A 24,763-nucleotide genomic window follows, 5' to 3' on the forward strand; every position below is an offset into this window, starting at 1 on the left:
CAAGAAATTCATGAACCCCAAAGGTCACGTGAGCAGACTGGAATTGTCCTTATGAAGCACGCCACAGCAGAAAGTCTTTACATAGATTTTCAATTCAATTCCTGATATATGCTTTTGCAATGTGGAAGTGGTGATGCCTTTAGTCGCTCTCTCTCGCTCGCTCGCTCACTCTCTATTTTTACAGAATATAAAAGTGAATGTATGTGTGTGTTTCAACATAATTCTGATATATCTAGCGCAATTATAACTATATTTATTACAGTCTGGAAAAGAGTACTGTCGGGATACATATCAAAAATGCTAGAAACTGGTCGATATTAGTATCGAATCCATAGTTTCGTGGTCGTTTAGGTGAATAGTTCTACTTTCAATTCAAGTCCAATTAAGCTCCCATTAGCACCCAGAGTAGTTACGTAGCGACATAAAAATATAGAAATCAACCGATATTAGAATCGAATCGTAAGTTTTCAGCGCCGCTAACAGTGCCGCATTTCCCATTAGTCCACATTAGTCCACATTTCACATTAGTCCCATTACCTAGAGAGCAATATATTTGCAGAGTGCAAAGTTTAAAACTTGAATAATATTTTAATTTTTTCCGTATGAAAAAGTTAAAAATCAAGAGCAAATATACTAGTTCATGAACAATCCTCTTTTACTGTTCTAATATGTATAATAATAGCGTAAGAAATCTAAAAATAATTCAGAACACGTTTCACATTTGTTATTTTTTGTTACGTAGTTCTAGCTGTAGCATGTAGTGAGTAGTATTTAAATGTAATAAATTCACTAATTAAGCATATTCGAATTAAGTTTTATTTTTAAGTTAGGGATGAAGGGGCGGAGAAATATGCAGTTATTGGGGGCGCCGAGAGCAAAAGTGCGTAGGGGCGCCGAGCTTTTAAATGCAACACTGGTCGCTAAATTAATTGGTAGAAATTTTAATGTCATTTAAGACCAAATTTAGTCCTAACGGTGGCAGTATCCGTTTGCTCTCCTAGGAGAAATGAAAGGGGCTGACATCAAAATTATATATATATATATATATAAAAGACCGACATTAGTGTCGAATCCATAATTTTCGAGGTGGATTAGATAAAGAGTGTCACTCCAGGTGCTTAATGATATAGAAAATTAGTTTTTCTTTCTTTTTTTATCTTGGTCTACTTTTCCTTGATTTGAGACTTTCAAATTTCATCCTATTTTCTACTGAAATGTGTCTGTAAGGCAACAAAGAAATAATTATATATGATAAATTTAAATTCATTTTAATTCGGAAGTTGAGAAACACTTTGCCATTATATATCGTAAAGGTCAAATTCACCAGTATAGTAACAGAGAGGTGCTTGAGCCATTGACGGTAGAAATTCAAACTCCGATAAGTGATAATTTCACAGTCTTGTTTTATTACAAGTGAAGCCTCTTTAGTCAACGGAGAAGACGACGTGGATCATGGGTCAGAGTTGATGTCGATGGGTCGGAGTTGGTCGCAATGGTTCAGAGTGGTTCATAGTTGGTGGTGGGTCAGAGTGTATCACGATGGATGATGGGTCAGAGTGGGCCAATGGGTCATTTGGGTGGTGGGTGATTATTATTATTATTATTATTATTATTATTATTATTATTATTATTATTATTATTATTATTATTATTTGTAGTAATAGTAGTATAATTTTATAATAGAATAATTATATTGTCTATGTATTGTCTAGGTAGGACTACACACAGGATTTGGCTCGTTTTAGTTTGACTCGACTCTAATCCGAGTCGAGTTGGAGGAAATTTTTCGCGCCGAGTCCTAGAGTAGACCTCAAAGATGTCTGTTTCGAGTCGAGTCGATTTTCAAAGAAAAGTCGCTCGTGCCCATCCCTACTAATGAGAGCTTAATCGGAGTTAAGCGAAATCGAAAGTCACACTATTTATCTAAGCGACCCCGAAAACTATGAATTCGACACTAATACCGATCATTTTCTAGCAATCTTTTATACGAGTATGTATCTCCCTCCCATTCACCATAGGTAAGCCGACAGCACTCTTTTTCAGACTATAAGAAATTTGGTTAAAATTACTCCAGGCCAGTGGTTCTCAATCTAATTCCTATCACGATCCCCTTTTATCACATCCTCTTGCCAGCGACCCTTTTATAATTTGTGTTTTATAATAAGCTTGTGTGGGATTTTTAACATACCTATTTCTATAATAGTAGAATCCATTTCTTGTTTATAGTGAACAGTGCCGTGGCGGGCGTGGAAAATCAGCGCTCGGGGCGGGAGTATACGACGATGTCTCCGTACATATGAGTGAGGTCGACAGACTAGCTGCGAAGCGCCACCATGGTTGGCACGAAGCTCAATAAAAGTTTCAAAAGTAAACCCTGCCTTTTCTTGATTTTGAGCACATTTTATTACGTTTTTCCTTCTATTTTATACATGTGCACATGCACTTTCCTATAGGGATGCACGCGAGAGGCGAAAAGTCTCGTCTCGTCTCGCATTTGCGATACGAGACGCGAGACGAGACTAAACCTTGCGAGACGAGACGCTAGACGAGACTCGATTAAGTCTCGCACGAGAAGTCTCGCGAGACTTCTCGCAGTCTCGCAACATTTATAAATTACATTTAATTGTATATTTAGTAATTTTACATTTATTGAGTTTTCTAAGTTGAGTGTTAATGCCTCCAGGAATAGTGATTGGGGCAATATACATTTTATGTGATTTATTATTATTCAAGGTTGATTTTCAGAATTAAAGCCTTCTTTAGTTTCTAAACATCATTAAAAAAGAAAAGCTTTGTAAATTGGAAATTTATTACAGCATCGATTTAGGACTTTATTTTGCGACACAAACACATACACGCGGGCGCGCACGAATACATGAACTTCTATTTTTGGTCTGAAAAGCGAATAGGACTCCCTATTGCTGCGAAATATGATATTTCTGTTGTTTCTGTCTTTTTCACATTACTACTAGCGATTAATGTTGGTGGATGGCGGGGAAATCCCCTCTCGTCAAAGTTTATCCCCGGCCCGGCTCGCAGAAATAACATGATATTTTTACATGGAATAAGTATTTTGTTTCTATATATTTATCAAAAACATCCCCCTCTAGTTCGGAAGTTTAATTCAAATACTGGTTTGGCAGGATGTCCCTATAGGTTTCGTGGGAGATGGTAGGAATGGCCCTATATCTGTCAGTAATTTTATTTTCTAGATCTGGCAGTATAAGTTGAAAGCGAAAGTTGATAAAATGCGATAATCCAACATTGCTACAAGCGCGATCGAACCAAAAGAATTGGGTCGTATTGTGTTATGAGGAGTTCTTTTGTTGTGTGCAAGCGCTTTTGGTGGTATAAAAACATCTTTATACTGGAAAATCACCCTTCAAGGAAACGACCAAAATGTGTAAATGTTGATAGTGGCGACGATATTTTAGAAGAGCCAAATATTGCTGGACACCTCTAAGCTGGAAAACAATGTTGGACCCAGCAACAATTTATGCTGGTTTTGCTGTAAATTATGCTATTAATTTGACGAAAATCAATGGTCCAGCGATCAAATTCCAGCACAACTTTTCTTTTACTTTGGAGCGGAGGGGACACAAGTTCGGATACCATGTTGAACTCTAGGTTCCGTCTCCTTAGGATGTTATGAACATTCATCCCATGGAAAGCAATGGCAAACCACCATTCACCTTGCCAAGTGACTTTTAGGTCAAATACCTGCCTTCGGACAGAATATCACATCATCATTCATTAACAGCCATAGAATAACACATTGCAAAATTTTGACCTAGAATATATGCGAGACTGCGAGACCATGCGAGAAAGTCTCACGCGAGACGCGAGATGAGACTCAAAATTTTATGCGAGACGCGAGACGAGACTTCACATTTGCGAGACGAGACCTTACGCGAGACGAGACCAACGCTTGAGGTTGCGAGACGAGACGAGACTTTTCCATTTCTCGTCTCGTCTTGTCTCGCGTGCATCCCTACTTTCCTAACATGAGTAACACACTTCCTCCTAAATTTGTGCCCCCTTTTTTCGGCGCCCGGCATTGACAGTGGATACAGTAACTGTATTATCTATATTCCCAACGACGAAGGTGCTGGTTCAAGATGGATGTTAAACTCCTTCATTGAAGAGGCCAGTAAGGTATCTGATTTAAGCCCACAACTTCTTGACCAAATAATAGAATGATCATGCTACAAGTCTTTGCAACTGGTTTTCTGTAACGAAGACTTGTACAAGTTCTGCCTGATGAGGAGAGAAGAATATCCTGGTCTGGTATCTGCTGCTTTAAAAGTAATAATTCCATTTGCTACATCGTACTTGTGCGAAAGTTTTTTTTTTTCATGATAAACATTAAAACAAAGACAAGAAATCGCTTATCAGTTGAAAATGGCTTCATAATGTTCGTCACGAAGATTGAACCGGGCATTGCTGCACTAGTGAAATTACACCATGCTTAGGCATCTCGTTAGATTTCAATTTTAATTGTATTTCAATGTGCAGGTTTTATTCCATGTGTATTTTTCTAGTATTTCTATATACAGTTCTCATTAGTATCATATCATATCATACGTCTTTCATTTAAATTCATTTTTAAACAACTCTGCACCCTCTGACAATGTTCAGTAGACTTATTTTTTATTGTTCTTTACAGTATGTATAAAAAATAAAAGTATGCCTATCAGAACAAAATTCAAAATAATTTCCGGTATTAGATTCTAACTATATTTATCTCTTCCGCTTATCTTCGCGACCTCCTAGGGGCCACGACTCCCAGGTTGAGAAACCCTGCTCTAGGCATACATGAGTTATGTTGGAACATACATACATACACTTTTATATATATAAATGCAGATAAGAGAGAGTTGAGAGAGAGCGTTTAAGGTATTACCGCTCTCAATCTCTTCACTTTACTTTTGCGATTCGTGAATTTCTTACTAGACAGTGTTAGGCTAGCTAATTTTTTGTCTTGAACCACGATCCGATTTTCGATATGCTCTACCTAAATGCTACAATGCGAATATTGAGAAGTTATCTGCGTATGAAAATAGCTGCAAATAAATACATTACATAACTTATTTATTGCTATTACACGATTTTCTTAATTTGTATTTAATATTCACATATAACATACCGACGTTCTGTCAATACCTCAAATGTTATATTTTAAAGATAAGAATTGCTTATGTCGTGAAATGATATGAATATATATATATTCAACTGATATATACAACTGATGAATTGTAATGTAACTATTTTACATAATTTTCATGCATTGAGGAAAGTAGAATATAATAAAAGAATCTCACCTGAACGGGTATCGAACTCACGATTTAAACGCTCGGGGGTGTACCACTGAGCTAACATGACCGCTTTTCGGAAGCTGCTTCTGAAATATAACTGAACTTATACGTAAATTAATTTTTTCGTATGGAAATCACAATGACGAAACGAGAGTGTGAATATATAGTTTCGAAATATTGTATCATTAACTATTTCAATCAACTTTACTTTTTTTCTGCAGTTAATACCATTTCAACATGTCTTATTATATTTAACAGAAGGAAAAACATATCTGTACATTACATCCCGATTGCTAAGGTTGGCTTGGAGGTTCGAACCAGCCACTTTAGTTTACTGTTTTCAGAAGATACCCGAAGTTGGACTCCGAAAGTGTTCGTTTCAATACAGCTATTATCATATCGCTCAATCTGTTTGGTATATGGTATATGTTTTTATACGTGTAAAGTCAGTATACAATTCATTCTTTAAACAGCTTTTCGTATGTATTAATACTCCTTTATAAAAACTGTTTTTAATATTATTATTACGGCGCACCATTTTCAGATTTCTTTCGCGAGTCGTTGACCAAGTCGTTCCCCACAATAGCCGTGTGGTGCAATTAACGAACCACACGTCAGGTACTAGCTTTTACCTATTGCTTCCTGCTCACAGCTCAGAACATTGGTAACTATGGATAGACGTACGGCAGTAATTACTTTATGGGAGTTGGAAAGCTATTCTGCAACTGCCGCTAGCAGGCGAGTAGGTGTCCCGGCCTCTACAGGAAGGCGATGGATTCGGAAATATGGTCCTACACGTCAAACTGGTAATTTACGATCTTCTGGTTATCCGCATGTGTCAACCGAAGCCGAAGATGCGAGATTAGTAAACGAAGCCCGGTTAGACCCACTAAGGACGTCTAGACAGCTAAGGGAAGCTTCTCTTTTTCCTGGTAGTAAGCATAAAGCTCTGCGAAGGCTTCGTCATGCTGGGTTACGTGGCTGTGTTGCTGCCGTGAAGGAAAAACTCTCAGAGGACCACAAAATTTACCGTCTCGCGTTTGCACAGGCGAATGTGGGTCGCAATTGGGAAAACGTAATTTTCTCAGATGAATCCATATTCACAACATCAAATGAGGGACGCCGTTTTGTGTATCGCCCGAAAGGCACCCGATATGACCCTGGATGTGTTGTTACTTGAAATCGCAGTGGCCATGTATCTATTTCATGTTGGGGTTGGATTTCCAGGCGCGGAGCAGAACAGCTTCAAAGAATTGAAGGACACCTGGACACGTGGACAGTGTTCAGTACTTAGATATTATGAGTAATATCATGGTGCCATCTGTACGAGTATTTCAGCCTGATGGTGTAATTCAGTTCCAGCAAGACCAGTCGCCAATACATACTTCCCGTTTGGTTCAGAAATGGTTCGCAGGGCAGCCTGAGATTGATTTAATTGACTGGCCGCCTCGTGGAGCAGACCTCAATCTCATGGAAAATATGTGGGCAGAAGTGAAGCGTACTCGAAGGGATAGTTGGCCTGAGGCAGATCCACCAAGAACCCAGGATGACCTGTGGCATCTTGTTTCCGAAGCATAGCTGGAGGTAGGGGAAGGAGATAAATTTGTCACCCATTTAATAGATTCCATGCCCAGAAGAATGGGGCGTGTAATAAATTCAGAAGGGTATTGGACACAATATTAATGTCCCCGCCTTAACTCCCGAAAACAGTCCTTTTCAGGGCTACCTAAACGCTTCTGAAAATATTTCTAGAAGTAAACCACTCCTTGAATCCGATTTCTGTGCAATTCTACTAACAAAAAAAAAATAATAATAATAATTCTCTGCAGGCTTTGAACTCAAGACGACCTCATTAATAAGCCCGTACTCTACCAGTGAGCTAACATGAACACGCAAATCCAACCTGAAGAAACACGACTTTCAATTTCCGGTATTCCATGACACTGATGGTCATATACTTTGCAAATGTTGTATTCAACTTGGGATATTCTGCAACACATAAACAAAGCGAAAGAGACAGAGGGAGAGAGAGAGAGAGAGAGAGAGAGAGAGAAATTAATATACAAAAGCATATTCAACGTATTCGAATGAGACTAAGTAACGATATTCCGTTCTAAAGAGAATTTGTGTTTCTTCCCGTGACGTTAAGGGGATCGGGAAAAGTTATGTGTCTTGAAGCAGGATCCGACTTTGGATACTCTGTTTACACACTTTCTATATCCGTAGGAATATGCTGTATTTCACGAATGTAAATGACATGCTGTATTGAGAATATTGAGAAGTTACATCTGTATGACAAATAGCTGCAAATAAATACACTACATAATTTATTTATTGCTATTAAACGATTTTCCTAACTTGCATTTAACATTCTCATATATAATACCGACCTACTGGGAAAATTATCTCAGATTTTATATTTTAAACATAATAATTACTACATTATGCAATGATTATGTTATATATATATATATATATATATATATACAACTGATGTATTTTAATGTAATTATTTTATATAATTTTTCATGCATTGCGGAAAATATAATTTTTAAAAGAGCATTGACCCAGATGGGATTCGAACTCACAACCTTATGATTTGAAATCCGAAAGCTTTCCAGTGAGCTAACACAAGGACTTCTGCTAAATTGCTTTTAGCGATGTATAAATATTCTCAAGGTAATTATGACATTCATATCCACTACAAACGCTGTTTCTGTTCTACTTTGACTTATTTTAGTACTCAGGTGATAACTATATTCTATGTCTTAACTTTGAGCATTCTTTTACATATGGAAAGATTCGTTTACGTATCTAAATGTCCCATCACATATGGAGAGCTAAATGACAAACAAGTATTTGCTGACATTAATACAAAGTTTCGAAATATTGTATCATTAAATATTTCAATTAATGTTGCTTTTTTCTACACTTGGTAACAAGTCTTATTATATTTAAAAGAAGAAAAACACATCTGCAAACTTTTTCCCGATTGCAAAGGCTGGCTTGGAGGTTCGAACCTGGTTTACTATTTCCCGAAGATACCCGAAGTTGGACTTTGAAAATTTTTGCCTCAAAACACCAATAAAGAATGCGCTCAACCTTTTTGAGACAAGGTGTACGTCATATGTGCTGGGCTAACATGGCCATAGATTCCGAAAACCCAGAAATCTGACTCCTAATGTAATCCCACGTTAAGTTGTTGTAGGCTCACTTCTCACATAGCCTCGGTACTGTAAGGAACGCTAAATCCCAATTTAACCAACAAGATATATAGATAAACAGCGAAGTTTTTATGGTAGTAAAATTTAGTTTCGGAAGCGTCTTACAAAGCAAGTATAATTTACAGCCAGTATACAAACAATAAACTCTGCAAAAACCTTGAAATTTCACGTGACCAATTACATGATAGATACAGTAGTGCTTCTTGATTCACGACTCAGAAACCACCTTTTGATCTGACGTCAGCTGTGTGAAAACTTTGGATCTAACCGTCGACGGGCGTGTGGTGAAGGAGTCGTGATTTACACAGACAAGAGAATAAGCAGGAAAATGAGCCGTATTCAAACATAGATGCTGTAGTCCAAATTAAATAAATACGTGGTTGCTTGTATTTAATTTACTAACGGCTACAATAGCAGAAGCAAATGGGTATAGCAGAGAGAGAGATGCAGTCGGGTTAATTTTCTGTCTGATCTTTCGTGCTAAATCTACTACTAAAAGGCAAGCAAAGCAGATGAAAACCTGGCGACTACTGTAACAACCGTGACCTTAAGTCCAAAAACCGCCCCAATCGATTGTTGATCGGTTCTTTCGCCGTGCAGACAATCAAACTTGATTTCTATAGTGCATACATGAAGTGTCTATATGTATTTTTGTCTTATGATATAGTGCCTGTTTCTTACAATAACCACCAGCTCGCTTTATAATGGGAACTCAGTGTAATCTTATTGCCTTTTCTTCCCATATAAACTCATAGCATATTTAGTTCACAAAACAAAATACGTATGTTAGAGATAAATAGTCCTCCAGCGCAGCATGCAAAGACAGTTGATTCCTATTCCCAGGGAACACTGATCGGTTTGCCTCTCAAGTTAATTCTTAAAAGGAATAAACAATACTACGCTTCATAATAAGTACCACAGCCATTAACTTTGCTTTCTTTCGTTTGTTTTTGATTCAGGTATTAAATGAGACGTAATAGGCATTGGTCATAATTGATATCTACGATTTAATAAATCATAGTGCTTTCCGAAAAAGAAAAAAAAATGTAAATACCTTACCTGGTGAATTGTTATTATTAGAATCGTCAGGGATATTTTCAAGGGATGTCGTTGAGGAAAACCAATTCGTGTTAGCGGTGCAGCATTCACGTATCGTCATGAACCCAGTTGGGGACCTAATTTGAGTGAAATAAATGATGGGCTTACGTCACGAAAATCGGCAACAATAGCTATATATTTGATTACCCACTTCTCAATGACTGCATTTCGAGGCTTCGTGCTAAGAAGTTTAGTTTAGGGATTATATTTCTTCTGGTATATAGGAATTGATCACAAGATTCACAGGAAATTAAATGATGACTACTATGAAGCATAAAATTTCTCCTCACCCGCGTTAAATCGTAGAGCATCCCGACTTAAACGAAATAAATTTAATCCTCGTTACCTCCATCTCAGTGATTTCTTGTTTCCTGTAAGTATTTTTTCCTAGATTACTATTTCTAAAGAGAAGTAATATAGGAAAGCGTGGGGTTATTTAATAAGAGATAATATGCGACATCTATTAAAGCGTAAAGATGTCTTTTTAGTAGGTTTTTCATTGTAAACTAAGTAAGCATTATATTCTTTCATCTATACCCAGCGAAATACAAGGTTCTGGTTGTCTTAATTCTACGTTTTATAGCTTACTAAGTAGTTTTTTACTTTTCTTCGATTTGCAAATGGTTTCCGTACGCAATAATAGCCAGTACTTGCATATTGTATTGTTTTCAAAGCATTATCACTCTTGCCAATGGTAGAAGTGTCCACACATGGCTGAATTTTTAATTTCATTTTTGTCCTAATTCGAGACGCGCAATCAGATTGTTAAACATATCGCACCTCAAAAGTTGAGACAAATTTGGTTACAGGACAGTTTCTAGTATTCATCAACGTGCGCTCGTCTCCTATACCCCCAAGATTTCCCCAGGTACAGATTCTGCAGAAGCAAAGTGAAACTTTGAACTGCATTTTCATGTTTTCTTCCAGCAGACCCGTGTAATATGTACCAGTCATACTATGCCCATATGTTAAGGTTATCAGTGAGAGTAGTGCCTGAACAGGGTTCTGCCATCTCTCAGTTCGTCTTCCAAACTCAAGTGTCCACATTTGAGCTTTCTCTTCCATGTTTAGTATCGCTTAAGGATAGGAACATGTCACTGTAAATAGTTTTCATCTCTTCGTAGACCTCTTTAATTTTCATTCCCTTCAGATGTAGGAACTTTGACAGTTCCGGCACTTTTACTATTTCCAGACATCAGATTTTCAACGCTTGTGACCTAGAATCATACAAGTTCGTAATTAGTTTCGTGAGTCATTTGGTACATAACTTTCATCTAACTAGTTACAATATTTCTATATGACAAAAACATATTGACTGACCCTCGTATGTAATTTGTTAAAATTATCGGAACCCGTTATTATAATGAATTTCAGAAAAACACTACAATAAATCAGTCACGTAACGGTATGAAAAACATACATAATTATGTTTTATTTTATGATCTGAAATGTATTAATTTTTAGTCAATAATCAGGAAACACCCAATAATAGAATTTAAAATATAGCAAGTGCGTTAGAAAAATTGCCATTAAAAAAAAAAAAAGTTATTACTGTAGTTTGTTTCAAAATCACTATATAATATGTTCATTAGTGTGGTACTGGAAAGAACGAAGAATCAAAATGAACACCAATTTATGAAATTTTGTTAGAGATTATTTGCCTGAAATTAAGAAAGAAAACATGATTCGGGTTTCTTCGGCAGTTGTTTACTTCTTACAATGGAAACGTCATCATTTTTGTAGAAATTAAAGATATGAGAGAATTGCTTTTAGGGTCATAAACGGGATGGGTATCAGTGACGTCCCGTTGATTCTGGTACACGGAAAATAAAGGATGGTCCATACATATGTCACGAAGATAATTTCCCATAGAAAGCATACACAGGTTGCCAAGTAGTAATAAAAATAAGTAAAATAAAATAAAATTTTTAACAACGTCCTGTGTTATGCCTTTGAGGCTAAAGCAGACAGATGGTTAATGAAAGGATTTTTATGAAATAATGTGAAGTGAAAATATGGGAAGGAACCGGAGAACCACGAGAAAACTCAGACCTCTTTAAATGTTCCTATTCTGATAATCATACTTAGAACAGTTTATTATTTTAGTTTGAAATAGAAATGTTAAAGAAAATCCATTTTCACTGTTAAAGGAAACGGTAAACTTGTTTCCATATATGGACTTGAGTACGGAGCTTTTTGTATAGGTGGTCAGGTTGTTTTGAACAAGGCTTTATGTTAAATGTTCGGCTAAATTAACAATCACACCTTTGCGCTGGTTTCCATTTCCAGAGAGAGTACATGCGATTCGGATCCGATGTCTCATAACCTTGACATTAAAAAGGAACGTTAAATACAACCAGCATCGTTCCGTTCTACATTCGAAAATAACTTGCAACACAATTTTCTGGAAGCATTGTTCATTAACTTTTAGTACTGTTGCGGGATGTCATCTTTCTAGACTGATTAAGTTTAATTAACATTTTACAATCTTAGTATCTGTCCATTTACCTCTATCTAAACATAACTATATCACACTTGTCACTGATAATTATTGCAAAATTTATACGTGGGATGTTGCGAACACCTTTCTCCACGAAATATTTTTGTTTTGTCAAACATAATGTGCCTTCTCGTATGATAACACTAACCAACAAAATTTTACTTTTTTTTCTGTAACTGGTATGAGAACAGCTAATCTTTATGTTTTCGGGTGTGCTGATAACGAAAATGTTAATGAAAATGCAAGATTAGCTCTCGTTTTGAAGTTATGATAATTTTACGTTATTGCCTATATAAGCTTATCCATGTATTTACCTTGTTGTTATCCCCCGGAGGAAGGTCACTGAAAGCGCAACCGCTTTGCTGGCGTTTGTGGTTTTCTGCTGGTGATTCGCTGATTAGTGTCCAACAATAATCGGCCAGCATTGATGCATTCCACTTTGCCTGGTATCTCATTTCCATGTCCGAAATTTGCTGGTGGAAGCATTCCCCGTGCTCGTCGCTTACAGCACTACAGTTGTCAGGAAAGAAGTCCAAGTAGGAATCTAAGAAATGTAACTTTAAGGACATGTTACACCCCAGTCTATCGTAGCAGTGCAGAAGATTTGCCACAAGACCCTTATAGTTTTCTGTCCTCTTATTTCCTAAAAAGTTTGTTGATACTTGAACAAAGGCATCCCAAGCTAACTTTTCATCACCTGTCAGGATGGTGTTGAAATGCTTATCTTTGTACAGTTTACGTATCTGGGAACCCACAAAAATCCTCTCTTTTATTTTCGCCTCACTAAGACGTGGAAATTTCTCGCGCAAATAGAGAAATGCTTCCCCAGTTTTGTCCATGGCCTTAACAGTTTTTCATTAGGCCCAGTTTTACATGAAGAGCAGGGAGAATTATGTTCTTGGTTTCGATAAGTGGTTCGTGCATAACATTGTAAGGTCCTGGTTCAAATGATTAACGCTTAGGCCAATCTTTCTTTTTATAATGAAGTGCTTCGGCGCGGCAATCTGAGAAGCAAAGGAAGCAACAGTATTTGGTGTAGCCCTGTTGTAGCCCAAGTAATATGCCTATGACTTTCAGATGCCCGGAAATCTGCCATTTAAACTTGTCATAGTTCAATCGCAATAACAATTGTTTCATGTTATATGTTTCTTTCATGTAAGGTGCATACCCAATCGGAATCGATGGTAGCACGTTGCCATTATGCAGGAGGACACATTTAAGACTTATTTTGGAGGAGTCGATGTACAACCTCCACTCATCACTTTTATAGTCAATGTCCATAGCTGCCATTAGTCCCTCTACATCACTAGAAAATACCAAGTTCTTTTCACTTTCGAAGAAGGAATGACATATGGCGGTTACGGAATGCAGTCACATTTACTTTCTTATTAAGGCAGTTCCACTGTTGTAGTCTTGACGCCAACAGCTCAGCTTTATTTTCGACAATTCCAGATCTCTCACTAGGTCATTAAGTTCACACTGTTATTTTGTGATTCTCTTTATCGTTACACACAAAATCAGGATCTTTCGAAGAACTGGGTTTTGAAGGTGATGGTGCAGCACTAATTTCACTACCGCCCTCGTCACTATCACAATCAGGTGGAACAGGAACAGGCAGTCCATCTCCGTGAGGCACTGGTCGCATGGCCGACGGTATGTTAGGATATATCAAGAAAGACTTTTTCTTCTTGGAAATACCATGTGTTAGCGGAGTTGTCATACAAAAGTAACAATCATCCACATGGTTTGATGGTTCTCGCCAGATCATGGGTATAGCAAAGCCCATGGAAGATCTTTTATGGTTTAACCACGAATGAAGACTCGAACACAAGATATGCAACATACATGAGGAGCCCAGGGCTTGTCCTGGTCCCCGATTTCACATCCAAAGTACAGTCTGTACGCCTTCCTAATATATGGCGTTATTGGCCTCCTTTGCGATTTCAATGTAGCCTATTCGCAAATGTAACAAAAATAGTCAGCACTGTTTACGCATTTGCGAGGCATATTAAATCACAGGAATTACAATGACCACACGCACTAACTACACTTCAATAACACGTTCTTCCAGCACAAGAACACAACACAGCTTGTAACAGACAGAAACTACGCTTAAATGAAACATGCTTCACTCCTCCCTTCCCTTCTCCTTTCCGTCCCCGTTGTTGCTACGAGCCCGGGCTAAAAATAGCGACAAAATACACACAGCTATTGTTGCCTGCAGGAAACTTAATTACTTTGTCTACAATCAACGGGACTTGAAGCCTATATGGGAAGGGATTGACAATGAATGCTAATAAAATATAATAAATATAATTAAATACACCCACCCCCTTTAACTTGGAAACGAGAGCTAATTCCAGTTTTTCATTGTCGTTTTCGTTATCAGCGTGGTCGATATAGTTAACAAACATCTATTTCATTCCAGTTACATTTTCACTGTTGGCTAGTGTAATCTTTACAATGGTCAAAACACATATACAGATTTAAAAGAAAACAGTGACTTTATTTTCAAAATGTTTTATGTACATGAACTTTGTAGAAGTTACTTGATAACTAAATTAATACAAGCGAAAACATTTCATTGTACCTATAAAACACAATAAACAATATAATTGAGTGATACAAGTAAGATTTGAAACATACTGTCCTTTGTATTTCTAATATCTCTCACCACTACCAGTGTTAGTGGTGTTATAAATCATCGCGTCGGTTGATAAAAGAGTTAAATGAATAATGATGTTAACTTGTGAACTCCGGTTTAATTTTATTAGATTATTAGCGACGTAGTTGGTTTAAATCATTTTAAGCGTTCAGGCACACGCTTTCAATCACCCCTTTGCTTTTGCATATATATATATTAATCATGCAGTATGCTATGCAACTAAATATACAGGAATACTTAAAAAAGTAGATCAGTATGCTAATATTCTTCTGGCCTTTCCTTTTTCGTGAACTTCAAATCGCTTTAGTTAAATGATATAGAAATACTTATAAAAATCTATCTTATGTTACACAAATATATGAAGAATTGTTTAATTACATATCCATATGAAGAAGTAGCATGGAGTGCTTGTAAATGTTGACACACTTACTTCCTAGAAAGTAAATGAAACGCATTGCTTTTCTTATTTTGCATGAGCTTTTATTGTATTTTGATTTACATTGTAGTCGATGCATTAATAGAATGGACAGTAGTGTTAGAAGTTGATGTATTTTTTGTGTTTTAATTGCATCATAATTCTTTTCCGCTGTTTCTAACCGTATTATTAGTATAATTGGTATTATTAGTACGTTTAATGAAAAAATGTGATCTCTTTCAGGATTTATTTAAGTACTTAGAAATATTAGTATATTGATACAATCACTTCCAGTGTTTACTAGAATATTTAAATGACTATTCGGTTGTGTTTAAATTTTCTGTGCCCAACTGGGATATTACTTTATTAAACATACTAAAACGGCGTAGCAACCATTTATTTGCCATCGAAGAAACGTTATGAAACTGATTTGCACTGAATGTTTAAACTTGCTATGACTGTGTTAAATCATATAAGGGGTAATGATTGTATATACGAAGTCTTATCCAAGTTATCTCGAATACGGGAGGAAATCTGTTAATAAAACTGTCTCCTACGAAATAGTGTAATATATATATATATATATATATATATATATGGGTGATTCCACGAAAAAGGGAAATTTTCACTTGGAAAATTTTTGTTCCGTTGATGGTCGCCTATTTCAATAAAAATATCACATGCACTTACTACTACTAAGTACATGTTAATTAGGTGTTCAGCAGAGCTGAATCGTTATTGGTGTAGTAAATAAAAAATAATAAACTTTTCAGCACCCACGGATTTGAGACCATAGGTCACGGAGTTGAGATTAGTTAACACGGAGTTGAAAATTGCTGTGGAGTTGAGAAACGTGATACATCTGGGTGATAAGTTTTGGTTTAAAAGTGATTAAGCTTATAATTTACATAAGAATTGAAATAATTTTCCAATAGTTTTTGTAAGTTAGAATTATTCTCCTTATGTTGAATAAAATTCTAACAAACTAGATGACACGTAATTTGTTATACAAAAATACTCCAGAAAATACTGCAAGCATATGAAAATATATCTAATGAAGGTTCCAAAATTAAGTATATATATATATATATATATATATATATATATATATATATATATATATATATATATATATGAATATGTGACGTAAATAAGAAAAAAAAGAAATACACATACACTTATCGAATATTGAAAAATTATTCCGCTTTCAATATGTTGACTATCATATGGAGAGGACAAACTTTTTACATAAGCTTACGAAACAGACGAAGTAGTCACTAAACCTGTCTATTGTCTACTTCATTTGTTTTCTGAGCTTATGTAAACCGTTTGTCTTCTCTGTGTGATCAAGTCCACACGTCGAAAGTGCAATACTTTTTCAACATTTGGTAAGTGTATTTGTACCGTATATTTGGTATATATACAAGGTGTTTCAAAACAATACACACATCGTTTGGGAGCTGATTTCTGACACCAAGATAAGACGAAAAGTATAGACAACTGGGTGCACAAATGCTTCCTTTCGGAGTTATAGGCTGCCGAAAACATGAAAAAAAAAATGAACTTTAAAGGTCCATAGCTCCAAAACTATGAGATCTGCCGTAGTCGGGTCACGACTTCACTTAGGAACTAATATGTGCACTATCCAAAAATATGTTTCAGAATCCTGAGGTACTCACGAAGCAATTTTTATAGAGGGAGTTTGGTTACGGGCGTATAATCTGAAGTACTCACCAACTACTTCTATAAAAGTTGTTGTGGAAGTACCGCAAGATTCTGAAACATGGATATTTGGATAGCGCACATACTAATTCCTAAGTGAAGTCTGACCCGACTACGGTAGGTCCCATAGTTTTATGCTATGGACCTTCAAAGTTCTTTTTTTTTTTTTTTTTTTTTTTTTTTTTTTTTTTTTTCATGTTTTCGGTAGCCTATAACTGCTAAAGGAAGCATTTGTGCACCCAGATTGGTCTATACCTTTTATCTTATCTTGGTGTTAGGAATCACCTCCCAAACGTTGTCGGTATTGTTTTGAAACGCCCTGTATAATGCACACTAAATGACAGTGTAAGGCACTTATCATTTCTGTTTTCTTTGGATAATTCGATGTTCTTTGTTAAGTAGCCCTCATTTTCCAATCCAATGAAGGAAATGTCTTGAGGAAACAGGGAAGGGCTGTTCTAGTCTACACAGAATGACAATTGCCAACGCTTTTTAAACGTCAGGTTTAGTAGGCCAGGACAAATTCCTCCCGATCCGCGTCATAAAATTGACTGTCCGTATATTGCCCTCAGACTCTTCGACAATCTCTGAAAAGAAAACAATTAGTTGATCATAAGATTCAGACGTCAATAGGTTAAAAACAGATACCATCCATCTTGACTGAAGTTTTACCTCCGGCTACCTGACAGCCCCAAATCTGAACTTCCGCGAAACACTCCTTAAATGGGCTAGGACCCACCAGCCGGTCTTTGAGTGTGAATGACACGTGGTCAGCGTGTCGGCTCCTACGACCGTTGCGATGGTCTGCGCGATCAGGTTTCAGTACATCTCTACTCAAATGAGTTTTTTAATTGCCTTACTGTGCAAAGTAAACACCATTAATTTTTGAGCTTCCACCGGGAAACAAACCCAGAACCACGCACGAAAGGCGAGCATACTAGTCACTAGACCATAAACGAGCTTTATTTCTATCAATATATTGAAAGAACAAATATTCGGAAGAGCATGAGCGTAACAAACACTACAGGATTATCAACTCCGTGACTTGTCTCAACACCGTGGACTCCTTAGTTTTCAGATGGACATGGAGTTGAGAACCATGGAGTTGAGAAAATCGAATATAATTTATTTTTACCGGCCCACTTTTTAACCAGTACATGTGAGTAATTGTGTACGAATTTTCTATGTTAAGGCGTAGGTTCCTCAAGGGAAAGAAGGTATATACCATACAAATACATTCAGTAATAAATACCATGGTGTTGAGAATCAATTAATATACGCACCTGCTTTCCACACACAAAAATATTTTTCCTATAGCTTTTAACACATGCACACAACTTTTTCTGTTCTTCAGTCAAACATGTCTGCCTAGTCTTCTTGTGGGTGTTGGCAATGTGGACGACCATGCTATCTGTTGAGAGCAATGATAATTTTTTCTATTGCCATGGAGTTGAGACGAAATAGAGGTGACACAAACGAAGCATAGTCAAGCTTTCCAAAATAATCGTTATAAAGATTTACTTTCCACAAAACCGAAACATTGAAGTGTTCTCTTCCATTTAATTACCATTAAATGATGTTTGATTTGCGACTTCAGTTGTAATTTATTGATTAAAATCAGTCAACTGTAGTCTGTGACAGCCCACGGTGTTGAGAAATTGGGTAATAATTAATTTTTTACGTATGTTTCGTGTTATATTTGCAAACTGTTATACATGGCATACCTACTTTGTGACGGTTACTACCAAACAAAATAAAAATGAGGTGATTCTTTCTAGTAGTAGTTTGAAGAAATGCCCGTGACAGAAAATTTCCCTTTTTCGTGGAATCACCCATATATATATATATATATATATATATATATATATATATATATATATATATATATATATATATATATATATATAACACTATGATATATATGGATGGATTATGTTAGACCATGCGCAATATTTCCATAAATATGTGAAAACAAATTGAACTTTGTTCTACTCGGTGTCATAATTGAGTATCAGATCACACGAAAGTTTATTTTACCCCATACTGAAAATTTATTTTACTCTATACATACACAACGTTAGAGTTGGCTATATCGTACTTTCCACATTATTATTATTATTATTATTATTATTATTATTATTATTATTATTATTATTATTATTATTATTATTATTATTATTATTATTAAGGTAAGCAAGAAAGTTGTGTCACTTTTCCACTCACCACATTTAAACATTGATATGTCACCTAAGACGTACCCGGAAGATCAAAAAAATAGTCCCCATCAGCATCGATGACCAGCTGGTAAAAGTTCCCGATGAACGATGCCACGAACAGTCCACCAAACACACAGGAGGACCTTCCGGTGCAGTACTGGCTTCGGCTGTTTTGGAACCGGTTCATGGGATGCTAACCAATGATTACTACACCGTGGAGCTTCGTACAAGACCCACTTGTCATCACATATCAACACTCTGTCCAGAAATGGCTCTTTCCTCAGACGAGTGTCTGCTCGCGTTGCCTTCTGGCCTGGAGTCAAATCATGTGGGACCCATCGACCCAACTTACAGCGCTTCCCAAATTGATGGAGGTGCTGCCGAATGGTTTTTCCACTCACACTGAATTGTAGACCCAGTTTTTCACATGTCTAGCCACTGTTCGCCTCAATTGCTGCCTGAAGATTGTCATTTTGTACATATGTTGGTCTTCCGGTACGTGGTTCGTCTTCGAGTGTTTCGCTTGTTAAATCACCTGCAGTGTCCGCGTAATCACGACACCCTAACCAAAAGCCTGCCATATCTTCCGCCCCGCTGCAGCGGCGTTTGACCCCAGTTTGAACTTGTACAGCATACACACCTTTATGATGCTCTGTGGAAGTCCAATGTTCATTCTGTCCTTACGCAAGTTCACGGTGTAACTGAACCGCCAACCAGGTAGTATGTTGGGTATACCCACACTAACAATTGACCTTCGTCTAATCTCCATTCGCATTCAGTAGACGTTGCAAAGGCCAATTGAACATTGAGTTCCACAAAAAGCGACAGAACTTTCTTGGTTACCTTTATATTATTATCCAATGAGTTAATAATACTCAATTTTGTCGAATTCAAGGAATATAATCAGAGTGAAGGGAAAAGCTTGGTATGATTTGAAAATACGAATCTATCCTTTTTATTTGGTTCTCCACTTTTAAGTATAAAGTGTGTATCCTAGCGTATTAAGCTAATCACTTTATTGGTGGAGTTGGATTATACATTAAAAGTTTCTAATTATTGTAAAACCTTGAGTATATAACTACATAATTTAGTAAGTTAATATTTTCTAATTGCATCGTAGAATGTGAATTTCCTACAAGTGTGATCTGACATTTATTTATGTCATATGCTGTCTAGAGTCGGGAGTGGATTGGATAGGTGTAGCATCATAGGTGTTTGTCAGTGAAGTTTGAGAGGAAGCACATTTTTATCACATAACTGAATACTCATGTCTACTAGTGTTTCGGCCTATAACAAATACACTGGACTGTCTTGTGCTCCCTCGTCGTTGGTACTTATTTTACAAGATTTTTTTTTAAAGCCAGTAGCTAAAATAATAATAAAAAGATAACAAATAAATTGTATTTACCAGAAGTGAATCTGTAAATAAATGTAAATTTGTGGAAGCTTAATAAATCGTTCTTATTTTACTACTGACCTTCGTAGATGATGGCTAATACAACGAATTAATTTTTGTTTTTTTCAGAGCGACTAAGAGCATCTAGTGCTTCTAGTTCAACATCCAGCTCAGGCGTAAGTATGATATTGTATTTTTGTGTTATATCACATTTTAACACGTTTTCGGGGTTTGAACAAATATGGAAGGCTCGTTAATCAAATGAGTGATTATCTTAATACTGAAGAAGGGTGTCTCAATAAAATGATTGAATACTTTGAATGGTTATCAACACAATACTTCGTAAAATTCTGTTAAGTTCAACAAGAAATAAAAGAGAACTATAGCAGAAGCCCTATCTCACCATAACAAACACTCTTTTCGAACAACCAGTTAGAGGAAGATACAAATGGAACAAATTGAAGACAAAAGTGTGTACCAGGTAGACTATACTTTATATAGTCCATGAAATCTTCAAAAGCCATTGAAAATGAGGAAAGGCTAACCAAGAGCAGACGTTGACTCAGTTTACAACCTAGTCCTAAAAGGAGGAAGAAAAGAGTAGGCAATGTAAAAAAAATATATCAAAACTGAGAAAAGACAGAAAATAGCCATTCAAATTCCAAAAGGCAGGATCTGAAAAAATAACTTAAATGGATGGAGAAGACATCGATTCGAAATGGACAGCAAAGAAAAAGGAAATTTAGCATCGTCCAATGATTATGTGGGTTAACGAAAACTGTGTATAGTAAACACTCAAGAAGAGAATACAGAAAATACAGAAACCTAATGAAATAAGAAACAAAGAAGTCAAAATAGGAATGCGTAACGAACATGTGTAGCGAAGAGAAATACATGTTCAAAGGCAATGTATAGAAAAAACTTATATGAAAAACAAAATGCAGTTTCGAAAAAAAGACTTAATCAGAAATAAAGAAAAACATGTGTTGAAAAATAATTTTGTATTATGCAATGATATATTGAAGAACTCTGCAGAAGGATAGCTTCGATAAATTTTTACTTGAAGAAGAGAGTGAAATGAGCGAAAATGAAGTGTTATCAAGAAGTTTAAAGTGCATTAAGATAATGAACGGCAAATCTGCAGAAGTAGACGAAGTTTCAGCTGATACAAAAGTAGTGAATGAAGTGAGGCAGAACTGTATAAATTAATCAGTGATATGCTTGTAATAAACAGAATATCTGAAAATTTTAAAATGAGATTACCATTTCAGTTCCAAGGGCGAGATATGCACTCAGAGAAAGTGCAAGGGAAACAGCGCATTTTCTCAAAATAATGTGCGAAATAAGTTACAGAAGACCAGACGAAATAATAATAATAATAATAATAATAATATTAAAAGTAAGCTTTTTAAAGATCAATTTGAATTTAAAAGGGTAATGCGATAATAAGCCTACACATGACGATCGATAAACTTCTCCAACTGATCAAACAAGTGTGTAGCTTTCATATACATCGAATCACTTCATATATATCTTCAGTAACGTGTACTAGGTTGGTTGGACTGAAGTTTAGCGAACCTTTCAGTATCAAGGCTATATGAGACGTGGACTTACAGTTTTCAAGTGAAATCCGAGCCATCATAATGCCTTCAGATTTCAAGGCTTTTTCTCCAAGAATTGAGTCCGGGACCAAAGCACGCGGGCTAGCTACTAGACCAGCTGGAAGGGGTAACGTATATTAGAATGTGTTCAAAGCACTACTTGAACGCCAACGGGTATACAGAAAACAATAGGCAGAATAGAGATTTCAGCATTATCTGGCACGTTTGAACAAGCTATTAGTGAAAAGACGTAAAATGAAAATTATAAAACTTTTTTCAGCAAAAATCCTTAACGACTTCAACACAGATCATGGTTTAGTTCCAAAGATTGCCATCCAATCCTGAAGAAATTTATATGAGACTACCTGGAAGATACACTCTTTCAAACAAACAAAAATCAAAATCGGTGCACCTATGTCGAAAATATGCAAGAACATACAACGTATAAAGGAGTTGAATTGAAAACCTCCTTTTTTAAAGTCGTTAATGAACAAGAAGAAAATGGAAGTAACGAAATGTATAAGGAAATTAATTGCCCACCGGCAATCTAATTCGAGACCACGCATACTGATAACATATACCTTAGCCACTTGGGCACAAAAGGAACATATAAATCGAGAAGATCGAGAAGTATAATTGAAAGTCTTTGAGGTGTGGGGTTGGCACAGAATGCTGACACGTATTGAGGATAGAAAATAAAGAATGAAAAAAATTTGAAAGAGAGAAACAAATGATACAGCTTGTATCAACCGTAGAAAAGAGAAGGAATCTAATAATTGCTCACCTAATAGGACATTCGATTAATTTTTGTTTGAATTTATAAAGTAGGATGAGGAGTAGAACGGGAAGAGTTCAATTTGAGTATCTGGCTGAGATATTAAAATGGAAACTTATCTATCACAAATGACAAGGAAAATTTAGAACAGCTATTTCCTACCAGCTTAAAGGTTAAGGAAAGAAAAGGAAATAATGTGGGATCGTAAGCTATTTGGGATAGGATCTAACTTCATGAAGATGGAAAGAGCTCTGTCTTGTTGTTTTTTAATTGATGGCATCAACAACTCCTGCACTAAGTTGAATAGAATTCAACTAGTGGGACATACTGAATACTAGGTTTGCCATCTGCCGGACTTCGGCGGGATATCCCGAATTTTAAGAAAATTTTCAGCATCCCAAATTACGCCTAGAGGAATGCATTATATGGTGAGACATCAGATTATCCACAACTTGTATTGGCAACAGAGAAATCACTGCGAATGATGTTATTTTTTGTTTGTACAGGTTCAGTGACACATAACTTCTGTTCAACTTACCGCCGATAAGTTGGCACTATGAGTTTTCTGTTTCGTGTGTTTTTGATTTAAATTGTCATTGCAAACGTGAAGCTGTGGAACATTTTTCAAAGAAGAGAAAGTATGTTTTATTACTGTAGATAATTTAAAGTACGAACGAAACACACTATGTTCTTTATTTTTCGACTGAGGATCTGCACATATTGCACAATAAGTATGTCCCTCTTTAGGTTTAGCAGAAGGTGGCAACCCTAGTATAAACACATATATAAACATTAAGAGTCAACAGTAAATGAACTTTCTGGCGAATGTTTCGTTTAAAACTGCGTATACACATACACATACATACGCAGAGAGAGAGAGAGAGAGAAGAAAAAGGGAAAGAAAGAAAAAGTAAAAAAGAAATGGATATGACAAATAAGGCATTTGTTAAACTATTCAACATAAAGCAAAGCTAATCTTTGTCTGTGATTAATCCTTTACAGATTGATATTCTGTACTTCTTCGCCAGTAGTGTGATCATTTTGATTGAAGAGCTGCATCTTAGCAACAAAGTATTCATTTGGATACATATTTTTCATTTGCAAATCATTGCCAAGAAAGAAAAAAAAAGGTTTGTTACGTAGGTTTGCGCTAAAAGCTTAAAATACACATAAAATTCCTGTGTTGTGTAGTATATGCATTGGAGGAGTACACGTTCTTCAAGACTCTTCACTACGCTTCCTTCTAACACCCACTTTTTCTTATGTTTGAAAAAAAAAAAAAAGCAAGAAATAATGATTTTCAGAAGTGAGCCATTTAATACTTCCAAATAAGCTATTAACCCCTACATATATCTAGTAAATGCTGTTAAGTGAACTAAGAACTGTTTCCCGGTTTTCCTTGTAGGCTAAATGCTTGAGTGTGCAGTAAACTACACGTGGAAATCCTATGATTTGAATTCCATGGAATTTGAGAATTCTTAAGTCACATTCCATGGAACTCACATGTTAAGAAAGATAGACATATGTAATATCCGAGATTCTAACGAAAGCTAATGGACATGAACTAAAATCTATTTTAAGTGTCCGTATTAAGATTGAAGGAACATTGTCAGGTTCCAAAGCACTTAAGATTTCTGCATCATATGAAAAGTATTGAAAATAACAATTCATTTCAGTTATTGACTAAAATTCAAAAAGTAGTTGAAGCATAGTGAAGACTTTTAAGGAATAGTTTTGTTTATCTTTTTATTATTATTATTATTATTATTATATTTAAAGAAGAAACATTTCACTTTAAAAGCACTTAATGCCGATTCACTTACTGTATGTACCATC

At 36.0% G+C, this 24,763-nt stretch overlaps 1 protein-coding gene across 5 annotated transcripts in view; it reads left to right on the forward strand.

The window, feature by feature from the left end:
* The window catches only part of Bap111 (Brahma associated protein 111kD), a 138,140-nt gene that overhangs the window by 29,378 nt on the left and 83,999 nt on the right, over positions 1-24,763 (forward strand). For all 5 annotated transcript variants that reach the window (XM_081748927.1, XM_081748924.1, XM_081748926.1 and 2 more), the window contains exon 4: positions 20,681-20,727. In XM_081748927.1, the coding sequence (XP_081605053.1) occupies positions 20,681-20,727 (47 nt within the window). The remainder of the gene's footprint in view (positions 1-20,680; positions 20,728-24,763) is intronic.

This window comes from Thermobia domestica, chromosome 2, assembly GCF_964235325.1.
Source record: "Thermobia domestica chromosome 2, izTheDome1.hap1.1, whole genome shotgun sequence".
Lineage (NCBI taxonomy): Eukaryota > Metazoa > Arthropoda > Insecta > Zygentoma > Lepismatidae > Thermobia > Thermobia domestica.